This window comes from Oncorhynchus keta, chromosome 17 (assembly GCF_023373465.1).
Source record: "Oncorhynchus keta strain PuntledgeMale-10-30-2019 chromosome 17, Oket_V2, whole genome shotgun sequence".
Taxonomy (NCBI): Eukaryota; Metazoa; Chordata; class Actinopteri; order Salmoniformes; family Salmonidae; genus Oncorhynchus; species Oncorhynchus keta.
Genome location: NC_068437.1, coordinates 19,733,713 through 19,748,817, shown reverse-complemented (window position 1 = coordinate 19,748,817; position 15,105 = coordinate 19,733,713). Strand labels below are relative to the sequence as shown.

The 15,105-nt window shown below is 40.3% G+C and overlaps 2 protein-coding genes across 5 annotated transcripts in view; one reads left to right on the top strand and one right to left on the bottom strand.

The window, feature by feature from the left end:
* LOC118396583 (fatty acid 2-hydroxylase) overlaps positions 1-3,906 on the bottom strand; it is a 29,013-nt gene extending 25,107 nt beyond the window's left edge. Inside the window, exon 1 of the mRNA XM_035790866.2 lies at positions 3,621-3,906. Coding sequence (XP_035646759.1) covers positions 3,621-3,902 — 282 coding nt within the window. The 5' untranslated portion in view covers positions 3,903-3,906. The remainder of the gene's footprint in view (positions 1-3,620) is intronic.
* Positions 3,907-4,582: 676 nt separating this feature from the next.
* On the top strand, positions 4,583-9,255 carry LOC127908219 (uncharacterized). Of its 4 annotated transcripts, XR_008066389.1 has the most exons (10): positions 4,583-6,068; positions 6,940-7,010; positions 7,098-7,274; positions 7,365-7,426; positions 7,509-7,598; positions 7,686-7,727; positions 7,796-7,969; positions 8,049-8,084; positions 8,240-9,127; positions 9,222-9,255. XR_008066389.1 is itself a non-coding variant. In XM_052465660.1 (9 exons), the coding sequence occupies exons 1-8, from the start codon at positions 5,911-5,913 to the stop codon at positions 8,082-8,084; spliced, it is 810 nt and encodes a 269-aa protein (XP_052321620.1). In that variant the 5' UTR covers positions 4,583-5,910; the 3' UTR covers positions 8,182-8,222. The 4 variants fall into 4 exon arrangements, 2 of the variants coding, with proteins under 2 accessions (XP_052321620.1, XP_052321619.1); XM_052465660.1 differs by lacking the exons at positions 8,240-9,127; positions 9,222-9,255 and adding an exon at positions 8,182-8,222; XR_008066388.1 differs by lacking the exons at positions 8,240-9,127; positions 9,222-9,255 and adding an exon at positions 8,182-8,226 and having other exon boundaries at positions 7,796-8,084.
* The last annotated feature ends 5,850 nt before the right edge of the window (positions 9,256-15,105 follow it).

The window sequence follows — 15,105 nt, the reverse complement described above, 5'->3', positions numbered from 1 at the left end:
ATACAGTGCCAACTGCACAGCCCAATACCAAGGTCTGTGGGCTCTCCTTCTTTGTGTCCTACGTGAGTAAGACATTTAAACGTGTTAACCCTTGCAAGGCTGCCGGCCCAGACGGCATCCCTAGCAGCATCCTCAGAGCATGCGCAGACCAGCTGGCTGGTGTGTTTACGGACATATTCAATCTCTCCATATCCTAGTCTGTTGTCCCCACATGCTTCAAGATGGCCACCATTACATTCTTGGGTACAGGAACAAAGGTAACTGAACTAAATGACTATGGCCCTGTAGCACTGAATTCTGTCATTATGAAGTGCTTTGAGAGACTAGGATCATATCAAGGATCATATCACCTCCACGTTACCTGTCACCCTAAATCCACTTCAATTTGCTTACCGCCCCAATAGGTTCACAGACGATGCATTCGCCATCACACTGCCCTATCCCATCTGGATAAGAGGAATATCTATGTAAGAATGCTGTTCATCGACTACAGCTCAGAATTCAACAACATAGTACCCTCCAAGCTCATTATTAAGCTTGATGCCCTGGGTCTCAACCCCGCCCTGTGCAATTGGGTCCTGGACATCCTGACGCGGCATCCCCAAGTGGTGAAGGTAGGAAACAACATCTCCACTTTGTTGATCCTCAACACTGGGGCCCCACAAGGGTGTGTGCTCAGCTCCCTCTTGTACTTCCTGTTCACCAATGACTGCGTGGTCATGCACACCTCCAACTCAATCATCAAGTTTGCAGACAACACAACAGTAGTAGGCTTGATTACCAACAACGACGAGAAAGCCTACAGGGAGGAGGTGAGGGATCTGAGTGTGGTGTCAGGAAAATAACCTCTCACTCAACGTCAACAAAACAAAGGAGATGATCGTGGACTTCAGGAAACAGTAGAGGGAGCACCCCCCATCCAAATCTTTGGGACAGCATTGGAGAAGGTGGACAGTTTTAAGTTCCCCTTCGTACACATCACAGACAAACTGAAATTGTCTACCCACACAGACAGCGTGGTGAAGAAGGTGCAACAGTGCATCTTCAACCTCAAGAGGCTGAAGAAATTTAGCTTGTCACCTAAAACCCTCAAACTTTTACAGATGCACAATTGAGAGCATCCTGTCGGGCTGTATCACCACCTGGTACGGCAACTGCACCACCTACAACCGCAGGGATCTCCAGAGGGTGATAATCAAGGACAACAACCACCCGAGAGACTGCCTGTTCACCCTGCTACCATCCAGAAAGCAAGGTCAGTACAGGTGCATCAAAGCTAGGACCGAGAGACTGAAAAACAGCTTCTATCTCAAGGCCATCAAACTTAAGGCCGTTAAACTCAAGGCCGTTAAACAGCCATCACTAGCACAGAGAGGCTGCTGCCTACACACAGACTTGAAATCATTGACCACTTTAATAAATGGACCAGTAGTCACTTTAATAATGCCACTTTAATAATGTTTACATATCTTGCATTACTCACCTCATATGTATATACTCTATTCTATACTATCTATTGCATGTTAGCCTATGCAGCTCCGTCACTAATCATCCACATACTTATATATTCTTATTCCATTCCTTTAGATTTGTGTGTATTAGGTATCTGTTGTGTAATTGTTAGATATTACTTGTTAGATACTGCTGCACTGTCGGAACTAGAAGTACAAGCATTTCGCTACACTCGCAATAACATCTGCTAACCATGTGTATGTGACCAATAAAATGTTATTTGATTTCAATGCAACACCTAGGGGGCTCATGGTTCTCATCCCCTTCCATTCACTTACACAGTAATTATGACAACATCCAGAGGATGTACTCCAACCTATCAGAGCTCTTGCAGCATGAACTGACATGTCCATCCCATCAAAGGATCAGAGAATGAATCTAGTACTGAAATCATAAGCTACAGCTAGCTAGCCCTGCAGTGCATAAGATGTGGTGATAGATGACTCAGAGAAAGAAAATAGCTTTACAGTTTTTAACAAATTAATTTCCTCAATAACGATAGAGAAGCAAGAGAGGGAGAGAACTATATTTTGTCTTGTTTTTCACTTTCACTTTCTTTGCCAGTAAATGCAGCTAGCTAGCTAGTTTAACCTACTCAAACACCCAGCTCAATCAAAGGGATGCTATATTAGCTAGCTGGCTATGACTATCCAACACAACACTGGAACTCTTCCAAGTCAAGGTAAGCTTTTGGTTTTACTAATTTATTGCCATCGGGCCCACCGGTGTAAGTGCTAAACTGCTTACTGTACTGTACACTAACGTTACTGCATAATTGTAGCGGGTTTATTAACTCTAGTTCTATTAGCTAAGTTGACTATGACGTTACTTTAGCTAATATGGGGACAATGAGGTAGGCTGTGTAGCGGTTATGACATGGTTTGGCTTGGAAAGGTTTTTTAGCCTGGTCGCATACAGCTGATGTGTTGTGCATTGAAGTCCACAAGCGAAGGGAAAAGGTTTGAGGAGGAGAGTGGGTAGATGCGAGAAGGAATACAACGTGGCTGTTATAAAAGTGAACTGGGTTTATGTCCGATCAGGGGTGTATTCATTTAACAGATTCTGTTGAAAAACGTTTCTTAAACAGAAGCAAACGGAATGAAATGGGAATAAACATATCTGATTTTGTCCAATAGAAACTCTTGTTTGCAACTGTTGAACTATAATCAAGTATGCTAGGTGGTATTGAATGTGTCACTGTCTGTCACCTCAAATCTTTCTCTTGACCTGTGTACACCTACGTTGTAAACTTTAATTCATAGGCGAGGTTGTAGCAACCTCATGATGGGTATAGGGAAAATTAGAGTATCATGTAGTAGCCTAAACCTATCAATGTTACAATGAACTGGATGAATGTAATATGAATGACAGTCGTCCAATATGCTGTAATAGAAAAGGCCATGCTCTGGAAAAAAGAAAATTGTCTGCCTTCAACTTAAACAGCACCGACTGCGACTGACTTGCATGTAGCCTACAACCATTAGAGTAATGGAAAGTTTCTCCCAAATCCACTGACTGTGTTAATAGGCATATTGTTGTGCCATCATCATCTCCTATTTGTAAACCACATGCATGCATGTGCATGTGGTTTACAAATAGGGGCAATGTGAGATTGTTGTTTGATGCAAATAGGCAATGTGTCTCAAATCAGATGTGAAAATCACACTGCCATGTACATCGTCTTAATTTACTGCAGTCTACTTTCCAGCTATAAGACTGCTGAACAACTAATCAAATGGGCACCCGGACTATTTCCATTGACCCCCTTTGTTTTTACACTGCTGCTACTCGCTGTTTATCATCTATGCAGTCACTATACAAATTACCTCGACTAACCTATAAGACGGCACATTGACTCGGTCTAGGTACCCCTGTATATAGTTAACTCGTTATTGTTATGTACATTTATTGTTTATTTTTGATTGTTTCGATTTTTTTTCACTTTAGTTTATTTAGTAAATATTATATTAACTCTATTGTTTGAACTGCATTGTTGGTTAAGGGCTTGTAAACACGGTGACAAATACAATTCGATTTGATTCGATAAGAAACTATACTTGGGTTACATTTTAGAGTAGGCTATCAGAGCAGAGTATTATAGCCTGTACCTGAGTTTCATTGGCATTACTGTCTGTGTCCAGCTCTCCAATGTAGTACTGTTCCATCCACCGCCGTGCGTTCTCGGAATGGCGGTGCGGGGGTCCCTCCATCTCCAGGCTGACATCATTCCCTGACCTGTGTAATATCAGAGCCTCTCCACCCGGATGCATTCGAAGGAATCCCGTCACATCATAAACCTTCGTCCCCAATAATACCCAACATGAGTATTTTGTGCAATGACGGGCTACCTCCATCTCAGAGAAAACCCGAGGGGACACCAATGGAGACATTGCGATGTTGAAGTGTCCACAAAAAAAACATAAACTAAAGGAGCGCGTAAAGACCCCCTGGCCGACTGACCGCGTACTAACTTCTACTTCATTTCTCAGTCCTGACTGGGCTTACTCGATCAGCTCATTAGCATATCATTAATTATTCATCACTCAAGACTGCTCAAAGCTCAGTCTTTCATCTATCTGCGTTTTGCTCGCTCTGCAACTTCACAGCGGTCTCGCTTTTTTTTTTACCCCCAATGTTTACAGCTATGAGATCATTATTGCATTGTTAATTCATGTTTAGATGTGGTTGAAATCAAATAAAAACTCACTTTTAAACTAGTCTAATAGAGAACCTGTTAAACATGCGTGTTATTTCCTCATGGGCGTAGTTCTGTTTGCCTCTCAATACCAATAACCTATATTAGGGGTCACCAACCGGTCGATCGCGATTGACCATCTATGTATTCCCAGTCGATCACCAAACATTTCTGTAGAAAAGCCGACGATAAAATGCTTGCGGTCCTTTATTACTAGAATTTTTTTATTCAACTTTGCGCTTTTGCCTTTACGTGCACTTGATTCAGAAACCCTGTGCGCCGAAAAGGCAGTGTTCACATTTTGAACTATTTCATTTGTCTGAACTGAAGGGAAAAACTCCGCCTACCCGGCCGACCAGGAGAGTGCGTAAATCAAGTGCGCCTACTGTTCTGGACAATCTGATAGCTCAAGTCACGGTGCGGAGTACTCCACAGCAAAGTTTGATACCTGCCTACTTGAGATTTAGTAACTTTTAAAACTATGACCATAGAGAAACCATCAAAGATTACAGCAAAGAGTTGTATGATTAAAGTCTTTATTCAGCACTGTCAATACTGTTTTTATAAAACATACTCTTGATTCTCGCGCTGCAACTGCACTGAATTAGTAGCCACGTGTATCGGAATACCTGCATTTTTATTATTAGCAGTTCGTCATGTCTATTTTAATTTCGATAAATATTTCACTTTCTCTGGTCAAATGAGCAACATGAATTTCTGCATGAGGCGGAAATAATGCGGTGCGACTCGAAGTCCGCCTACCCGAGGAGAGATTTTGATCATTCTCTTTCGTGTATCGTTTTTGACATCCCTCTTTCTTTCCCGACACACACACACCGGCACTCATGCTTATTGTAATTTATTAGGTCTTTCTTAAAAGGGTCTTGGGGTTGGTTGAGCATCGTTGAGTGTCAAGGGAATGTGTGACGTTAACTTGTATGGTACGTGCGTCTTGCTTACTACCGAGGAGAGAAAGTTGGAGAGACCAGCTCTCAAACTATCAAGGAAGATGTCGTTAACCTCTTCCATAGTATGGTACAAATGCACACGACAAGTTGCACAGGTTGTAAACGTTTCTCATTTTCAGGGGCCACTTTCTTTCATTTGAGAAGCTAAGAAATTCGTCAAACTGGCACACGTGGAGCTGACAAACAAATGACATGCACACAGTACATTGCACACCATCAGTAGCACTTTATGTATGTTCTGTTCCAAATCTGTGAGTACTCCCCTTTTCATATTTATACTGCCATTTCAACTTTAAAGTACATTTGGATTATTTTGTGCATTTTCCATGAGCTTTCTCAATCGTCTTGTTTAAAGAGATCAGGGAAAATGTTTCCAGCTTAATCCATATTGCTTTAAATGGGTTTCTGTTTTTTTCGCTTCCCTCCGGAAAGTCAGCTGTTAATTGAAAATAAATACTGGAATGCATTATTTATTTTGCCATTTGTTATTGTGTACTTTTGTCACGCCCTGGGGCCTGTTGCACAAAAGTAGAATTAAGACATCCGGGATAAATGACTCAGCTGAGCTCAATGAAGCCAAAACATGTGCGTCCAGGCTTAATTGGTTGCACAAAGACCAAGCCAGGATGAGCAGACACGGATTCATTAAGCCAGGTGAAACCAATCCTGGATAGGTGCGCGCTCACGGCTCACTCAAATAGACCCCGCCACAGATCACAGATTAACTGATTTACCATGGCAACTAGAGCCGCGTACTTTTCCCCGTCGGAAGCACAAATCCTCATGGAGGCATACGAGGAGGTAAAATATATAATTAAGAAGAAAGGCAACACCGCCACAGTGATAAAGCAAAGAGAAAAAGCGTGGCAAAGTATTGCAGACCGCCTGAATGCGTAAGTAGTGCACAATTACACACTCACCGCTCCGCTGAAACATCACAATTACAATTCAAATATTTAATTCACATCTCCAAAAACGCAGTTGTACTGTAATTATGAAACGGTTAAATTTTTAATTGAAATGCACTGCAGATATGAGTGAAATTGTGTAAAGTAAGTCCATCACACTGTATAAAGCTATGATAAATTATTATTAAAGCCTTACATTATTATTTAACGTTACTACGCTCAGTACGGTTTAATCTTAGCCGTTGTACTCTGCTTCTTATGTTGTCCACCGTTTTTTTTGTGTTTCTCCTGCTTTCATTAATGTAAAGCTGCTTTGACAGAATGAAACAATTGTGAAAAGTGCTATATAAATAAAATTTAATTGAATAAATAGATGAGCTATAATAATAATCATCACTTTAATTTATATAGCGCCTTTCAAAGGACCCAAGGTCGGTTGCTCACTGCACTGCAAAAATGTCTTTCTTACTTAGTATTTTTGGCTTGTTTTCAGTAAAAAAAAAAATATCTAAAAAACATCTTGAATATTTTCTTGAGCAAAATTACCTAGGAAAATAAGCAAAAAAATCTGCCAGTGAAACGAGAACTTTTCTAAAATTAAGTGTTTATGGAAAAAGTGAACTTATTTCAAGAGAATTTGTATTATATTGACAGATTTTTTATTTGCTTGTTTTAAGCACACATTTACTTAAAGTTTATATTTTTTGTCTAAACTATACTTATTTTGCTAGGTCATTTAGCAAATCAAGAAAATACATCTTTAAGTTTAAAAAAAATATATTTTTACTGAAAACAAGACAAAAATACCAAGTAATTTTTTGCAGTGTGACTCCATTAAATGTGTGTGTGTGTGTAGATTAAACATGAACGGGCCAAAACGGACATGGCAGCAGGTCAAAATCAAATACAAGAACATTCTGCAGAATGGTATGGTCCCTGACTAATATTTAACAAAGCACAAGCATATATTGTACCCAGAAGGTGCCTGCTCACACATTGTCTGTACTGTTTTAGCAGTGAAAAAGAATACCCACAGACAAGGCACGGGTGGTGGGTCACCAAAGGCTGACCTTACCCCAGCAGAGGACATGGCCTTGGAGCTAAATAAAGGCAGGCCCGTCTTAGAGGGGATCCCTGGGGGAAAAGAGACGAGCATAGGTTCCTCCCAAGATGCCACCTGCTTCATTCAAGGTATGTCCTTCCATCTCTACATGGGATACAACCACATTCATATTGAATCAATTTGGACTGTCTGACTTTGGTTTACCTATTGCCTTGCAGTGTCTGGCAGCACTGTGTTCCTGTTAGAGCCACCAGCACAAGCACCAGACGATGCTGATCCAGTGAGTACTCCATCAAAGGCATACTGTAGGCCTGGCATGTCTTGTCTACTAGCTTCAATATGAATCCGATTAAATGTGATAGGGTGAAGGCCCCAGTGCAGCAGCAACAGCACATGATGGAGACGATGATGATGAGGAGGAGACCATCTCTCTGGATTCCAGAAGGCATGAGGTATCATGATAAGACTGTGAAAGTACTATTTACTCTACAATGGTGAGGAGTCCTCATCAAAATCAAAAAATCTAATTTCTTTTACAGGACCCAGATGCTATACAGTGGGAAAACCAGCCTGGCAACATAGTGCGTATTAATAAAAGGACACCACATCCTGCCAAATTCCAGCTGCGCTAATTGTATTGTGTTCACAGAGCTCACAAGCTATCAGAAAGTTGTATGGCAACCACCTCCGGCGCCAAATAGAACTGGCAGACATAGACATTCAGTACAAGAAGAAAAAGATGGAAAATCTTGCACTGGAGTCCGAAATAAAAAAGAGGACAATTAGGAAACTGGACCTTGAAATAAAAAAACTTGAGAGGGAGGTGAGATATGCCTTCAATGTACACTGTATGCTAACTGTAACACAAATGTATTAATCATTATTTGTATTTCCTCCCCCAGCTCCAAGAAGATGACACAGCTCAAAATAAAAATTAGGTATATTCTCGTAAAGTCAAGTGAGCCATGACATATGAGCTCTTATTGTGAGCACACAGGACGGTGGCATCTTTCTAAGGTTTTTTTATTTTCCCAGCAATCAGTACAACCAAGTCATCGTTATAAGGCATCGCCCTCTTTTTGCCCACCCCCAGCACCAGGTGTGGCCACTAGCCTATATGAAGGCCCAAAATTGTGTGTTCCTTTCTGCTCTGACAATGGCATGCCCATTCGTGCGAGATGTGGTGGATGAAGAAGCACTTGTGCTGAGGAGAGCCTTCAGGCGAGAAAGGGTCTTCAGGGACCGGTTGGACCCACTGGCCTTCCCTGACGACCATCTATATGAAAGATACAGGTTTTCTGCAGATGGCATCAGGTATCTATGCAGACTACTGGGTCCCAGGATTAAGCACCGCACTGCACGGAGCCATGCACTGAGTGTGGAGCAAATGGTTTGTGTGGCCTTGCGCTTTTTGCTAGTGGAGCCTTCCTGTACTCAGTGGGGGATGCAGAACAGCTGAACAAGGCCACAATTTGCCGCACAATAAGGAGTGTGTGTCTGGCTATCAAAGCATTAGCAGATGTCTTCATCTCCTTCCCTGGCCACAGAAGACTCTGTGACATCAAAGAGAAGTTCTATAGGATTGCAGGTAAGAGGATCTACAAATTACAGGACAACTGTTAACACATAGTAGGATACTCATTACTTTGTGTGACAGGTTTCCCCAATGTCATTGGTGCAGTGGACTGCACACACATAAGGATAAAAGCCCCCTCAGGTGCCCATGAGGCCGATTTTGTGAATAGGAAATCCTTTCACAGCATTAATGTTCAGGTGAACATAACTTTTTGATATTGTCCATTGACGAACACTCTGCATTGCCAGTGATGTGCATTGATTGGTGTAATATTCCTCATCTTATGATTTCAGATGGTCTGCAATGCTGACTGTGTGATCAGCAATGTTGTGGCAAAATGGCCTGGCTCAGTCCATGACTCCAGAATCTTTCGGGCCTCTGAAATCTATCAGTGCCTATCACAAGGTAAGCCACACAACCCCTATTTATAACCATCATGGCTGTGTCAAGAATATCACTGTGTTTATGAGGTAGTAATGATGAGATTTTGTGTTGACAGGTGAATTCTCTGGTGTGTTGCTGGGAGACAGGGGTATGGCTGCCAGCCTTTTCTCCTGACACCTTTCACAGACCCCAGGAAGCACAGCAGGCCTACAACCATGCCCATGCCAGGACCAGGGCCAGAGTTGAAATGACCTTTGGCCTCCTGAAGGCACGCTTTCACTGCCTTCACAAATTAAGGGTCAGCCCTGTTAGGGCATGTGATATTACTGTGGCTTGTGCTGTCCTCCACAATGTGGCCTGCCTGAGGAAGGAGAGGGCCCCCAGAGTGCCACCAGCCATGGACTGGGACAATCCGGCAATCTTCCCTGATGACGACAGTGGTCGGCTGCTGAGGGACCAATATGTGTTGAATTATTTTAGTTAGTATGTGTGCTTTCAATTTTGGTTAAATATGTCCTGCGGTGGCAGAGGAATTTGGTTTTTTTTGGGTTCGTTTTTTTTACGAATTTGGCCTCTTATGATGTTTGTGCGGTATACTGTGTGTAATACAAGGCTGCAGGGAGGCTACTGCATCCATTCATTTGTCTGTTCAGTTGATGTGTATGGATTTGTCCTGCATTTATTTTAGTGTGCAGACATGCAGGGTGTGTTATATACAGACCTTTGAATGTGTATGTATCATTTTGTATAATATGCTTGGATTCTGTGCTTTCCATCTTGTAGAGTCACTGTGACTTCAGTTTTGAAAGGAGCTGATGGTTTACCTGCTTTGTTTTGTCCTTATTCAATAAAGGAACATAATGTTACACATTGTTTTTATATTCATATGGAATGTGTATTTGTTTATATGACAGAGTACTAGGGCCACACTGAAGAAAAAGGATAAAGTCATAAATTTATGAGGCTGGTTCTTTCTGCAGAAAAGCTACATATTGTTTTTACAGTTTTGATACTTATGACAATGTGATACTTAATATTCTGGCACATCAGCATGTCTTTGTTTATGAAACCATACTGAAGTACAATTTCACGAAATGCCCCGCATCTGTCATTTTAACAACTGTCCTCCCTTAAAACAACTGGTTACAATATTATGACTTGTCTTTTTTTTCCCTCTGTGGCCCTAATATTCTATCATTTTATATATAGTCTATGGGAAACTGGGAAACTGTAAATTATCTAATGATAGCAACATCTAAAAATCATTTTTTTATCCAAAATCATTGAAATTAATGATCACAAACGTTTAAATAATGACAGTGGGTCTAGTTATATGTGATAACAATGTATAGTGAGCAGTGAAATAACTATTGGTTTCCATTTGTGGTGACTGCTGACTGACATTAGGGATGAGATTAAATAGATCCTGGAATTTAGCCTGGTCTGGAGCAGGCTAGCTCCACAGAATAAATCTCCATGGTAATTTATACCATAACATATCCTCCTGCCCCCTATCCATCTTTAGTGCAACCGGATTACGGATCAATTGAGCCAGGATCACCAAGATATCCTGGCTTAATCCCTTATCCTAGTTTTGTGCAACAGGCCCCTGGTCTTAGTATTTTGTGTTTTCTTTATTATTTTGGTTAGCCCAGGGTGTGACATGGATTTATTATGTGGTGTGTTTTGTCTTGGGGTTTTTGTAGGTATTAGGATTGTGGTATAGTGGGGTTATCTACAAAAGTCTATGGTTGCCTGAAGTGGTTCTCAATCAGAGGCAGGTGTTTATCGTTGTCTCTGATTGGGAACCATATTTAGGCAGCCATATTCTTTGAGTGTTTCGTGGGTGATTGTTCCTGTCTCTGTGTTTGTTTGCACCAGCTAGGCTGTTTAGGTTTTCACGTTACGTTTGTTTTGTTCGTGTTTTCATCTTTATTAAAGATGTATACCAATAACCACGCTGCATTTTGGTCCGCCTTTCCTTCACCGCAAGAAAACCGTAACACCTTTACTTTTATTACTGTGTTTTGCTGTTATGTTGTATAATCACTTTCCGGTGTAAAAACCATGGATATTAAAAACAAAGTGAGAAGTAGGCATTGATCTGAAGCTGAAAAAAAAGGAAATTCACCAGCACCACAAGGTGTACCCATGCTCTACCAAGGTTTTCCAGCACACAGCTTTAACCTACTACAGTGGTTATGTTGGTCTATTGTACTTCCAACAATAAGTAGGCAGGTTGCTTAGGATTTAAACCGCCTAATTCTGTCACACCCTGATTTGTTTCACCTGTCTTTGTACATGTCTCCACCCCTTCCAGGTGTCGCTCATCTTCCCCATTATCCCCAGTGTATTTATACCTGTGTTCTGATGCCAGTTCATTTTGTTTCATCAAGCTTACCAGTGTTTTTCCTGTGCTCCTGTCTTTCTCTAGTCCCTGTTTTCTGGGTTTTTACCATTCTGCCTGCCGTTCTGTACCTTTCTGACTCTGCTCTGGATTACTGTCTGTCATTTGCGGGCCACCCTGTTTTTGAAATAAACTTTTGTTACTTTAACTGTCTGCATCTGGGTCTTCTGAGCCTTGACAAATTCATACTCTTCAGAGGGATAATGGACTTTAAAATGTCTGAATTTAAAATTAATTACATTCAGATTTTGTCACACATAGCACAATGTCAAAGTAGAATTGTTTGTAGATTTTGTTTTATTAATAAAAAAATGAAAAGCTGGAACATCTTGAGTCAATTATTCAACCACTTTTATGGAAATAAAGAATAAAAAATATGCTTAACAAATCGCATTAAGTTGCATGGATTCATTCTGTTCAATTTGGTGGAAAACATGATTTTTGAATAACTACCCCATCTCTGTTCTCCACACATGCAATCATCTGTAAAGGCCCTCAATCAACCAGTGAATTTCAAGCACAGATTCAACCACAAAGACATGCATCTATTGGTAGATAAAAATGAAAAGCAGACACTAAATATCGATTTGACCATGGTGAAGTTATTAATTAGGCTTTGGGTTGTCTGTCAATACACCCATACAAGCGTCCTTCCTAACTCAGTTGCCAGAGAGGAAGGAACCTGTTCAGGGATTTCACCATGAGGACAATGGTTATTTTAAAATAGTTAAGAGTTTAATGGTTGTGATATGAGAACTGAGGCTGGATCAACAACATTGTAGTTAATCCAAAATACCAACCTAAATGGCAGAGTGAAAATAAGTACATCTCTACCATATAAAAGTATTCCAAAACATGCATCCTGTTAGCAACAAGGCACTTAAGTAATGTGGCAAAAAATTTACTTTTTGTCCTGAATACAAAGCGTTATATTTGGGGCAAATCCAACACAACATATCACTGAGTACCACTCTTAATATTTTTTAGGCATGGTGGTGGCTGCATCATATTATGGGTATGCTTGTCATTGGCAAGGACTAGGGAGTTTTTTTTAGATACAAAGAACGGTATACAGCTTTAAGCACAGGCAAAATCCTAGAGAAAAACCTGGTTTAGTCTGCTTTCCAACTGACACTGGGAGATGAATTCACCTTTCAACAAGACAATAACCTAAAACACAAGGCCAAATCTACACTGGAGTTGCTTACCAAGACAACATTGAATGTTCCTGAGTGGCTTGGCTACAGTTTTGACTTAAATCGGCTTGAAAATACATGGCAAGACTTGAAAATGGTTGTCTAGCACTGATAAACAATCAATCAATAATTTTAAAATAATGAGCAAATGTTGTGCAATCCAGATGTGCAATGCTCTTAGAGACACCCAAAAAACTCACACCTGTAATCGGCAACAAAAGTGCTTCTACAAAGTATTGACTCGGGTGTGAATACTTATGTAAATTTGATATTTTTGTAGTTAAATTTCCCAAAATGTGCTAACTTTTCAAAAAACATGTTTTCACTGTCATTATGGGGTATTGTGTGTAGATGTGTAAGATATAAGTCAAGGGGTATGAATACTTTCTGACGGCACTGTATATACAGTACCAGTCAAAAGTTTGGACACACCTACTCATTCAAGGGTTTTTATTATTTTCACTATTTTCTACATTGTCGAAGAATAGAGAAGACATCAACACTATGAAATAACACATGTTGTAACCAAAAAAAGTGTTAAACAAATCAAAATATATTTTATATTTGAGATTCTTCAAAGTAGCCATCATTTGCCTTGATGACACCTTTGCACGCTCTTGGCATTCTCTCAACCAGTTTCACCGGAAATGCTTTTCCAACTGTCTTGAAGGATTTCACACAAGCTCAGCACTTGTTGGCTCCTTTTTCTTCACTCTGTGGTAAAACTCATCCCAAACCATCTCAATTGGGTTGAGGTCATGTGATTGTAGAGGCCAGGCCATCTGATGCAGCACTACATCACTCTCCTTCTTGGTCAAATAGCCCTTACTAATGTAGTGAATTTTAAGGATGGCCCCAACAGGGACTCAAACCTGGTTCCAGCGACTGTCAAACCGTTACACCAAGAGTTACAAACCACTTGACAAGGTCGCTAGGTGTTGGGCTAAGGTCACTACAGGTTTATTCAGGTATTAAGGTCTGTCGGAGTCCAAAGTGGCCCTAAATAATCTGTCGAACAGTAATCAGACCAGATATTTTGAGTGCCCTTGCTGTCAGACTTGTGGATGTAGCAATAATGATTTAGTATGGTTTAAAAGCTGTGGATGTAGCAAGAAATTATGGTTTAGTATGGTTTAAAAGCTGTGGATGTAGCAAGAAATGATGGTTTAGTATGGTTTAAAAGCTGTGGATGTAGCAAGAAATTATGGTTTAGTATGGTTTAAAAGCTGTGGATGTAGCAATGATGGTTTAGTATGGTTTTAAAGCTCTGGATGTAGTCTAGAACCAAAGCAGTCTACAAAGTTAGAATAGGCCTATTTATTCCATACATTAGAGTATATGGAACCCACGGACAGACTGGTCATCATAGGACAATTCTGGCAAATGACAAATGAACTGGTCCGCCTGGTGCATGTTTGTGTACTCAGAAAGATGTAACTTAGTTCCAGAAGAAAGCCACTTTCAATTTCCTTATGTTGGGGGCTTTCATCAAGGTACAGTAAGTGTTGCCTGGTGTAATGTGACTTCCAGGACTGCATTTTAGGTTGTGGTCAGTTCCAATATTGGCTATACACCCAAGAGGGAAAGAGGTTGGGACATCCTAGAAATGTATGACATTACAAGGTTATAGATGCTTTGTGAAGCCTCAATTTGAATTATTTTTAAAGCCTTTATTAAGCTGTGGTTATGCCACACTTTAAAAAGCATAGTTTTTTGTCATATTTGACATTGATGGTTATATTACACAGTTAGGCCACATTTATGAACCCTTTATAGAGCATGACATACAGTTAGAGATGATTTGTGACAAATGTATGTAGCACTTCATTTAAAGCTGGACCACTTGCACGATCAATGTTTTCCAGGAAGCACAAGTGATCACACTGGTCAGTTTTGCATAGGATTCAAACTTTCTCAAGCAACCATGGAGGCCCAGTCTACTGGAGATTGTGATAGCTGACTACTAATGTTTATTATGCCTTGTGTTTGAACCACAAGATGGTGACATAAAACAAAGATGACATTAAATTGAAACAATGAAACAAATTAAATTAAATGAAACAACAAAGATTAATGAGGTTAATAAAATGTATTCTACCATATCTAATCATGTTGTAATATAAATAATCAAATAATAGCCCAATGTATTCAACATCTTGATGTTCATCCCTCATTAGCCTAATTACTATAACACACCCTCCACTGTGTTCATTGGTTACCCTAATTGCAATTTTTGTCTACATAACCTGGTTTAAGCATTCATAATGAAACCCTGAGGAAGGAACTGCATTGCCGAAACATTGGTTATTAGGTTTACCCATAATATTTTTTGGGGGAGCAAACAGTGCATTCAGAAACTATTCAGACCCCTTTATTTTTTCCACATTTTGTTACGT

What these genes read in the sequence shown, in the direction of transcription:
- LOC127908219 (XM_052465659.1), top strand. Translation starts at nt 5,911, where the DNA reads ATGGCAACTAGAGCCGCGTACTTTTCCCCGTCGGAAGCACAAATCCTC. An exon ending in CAAGAACATTCTGCAGAATG is followed by an intron (nt 7,011 to 7,097) that starts GTATGGTCCCTG and finishes GTACTGTTTTAG; the next exon opens with CAGTGAAAAAGAATACCCAC. An exon ending in AAAACCAGCCTGGCAACATA is followed by an intron (nt 7,728 to 7,795) that starts GTGCGTATTAAT and finishes TTGTGTTCACAG; the next exon opens with AGCTCACAAGCTATCAGAAA.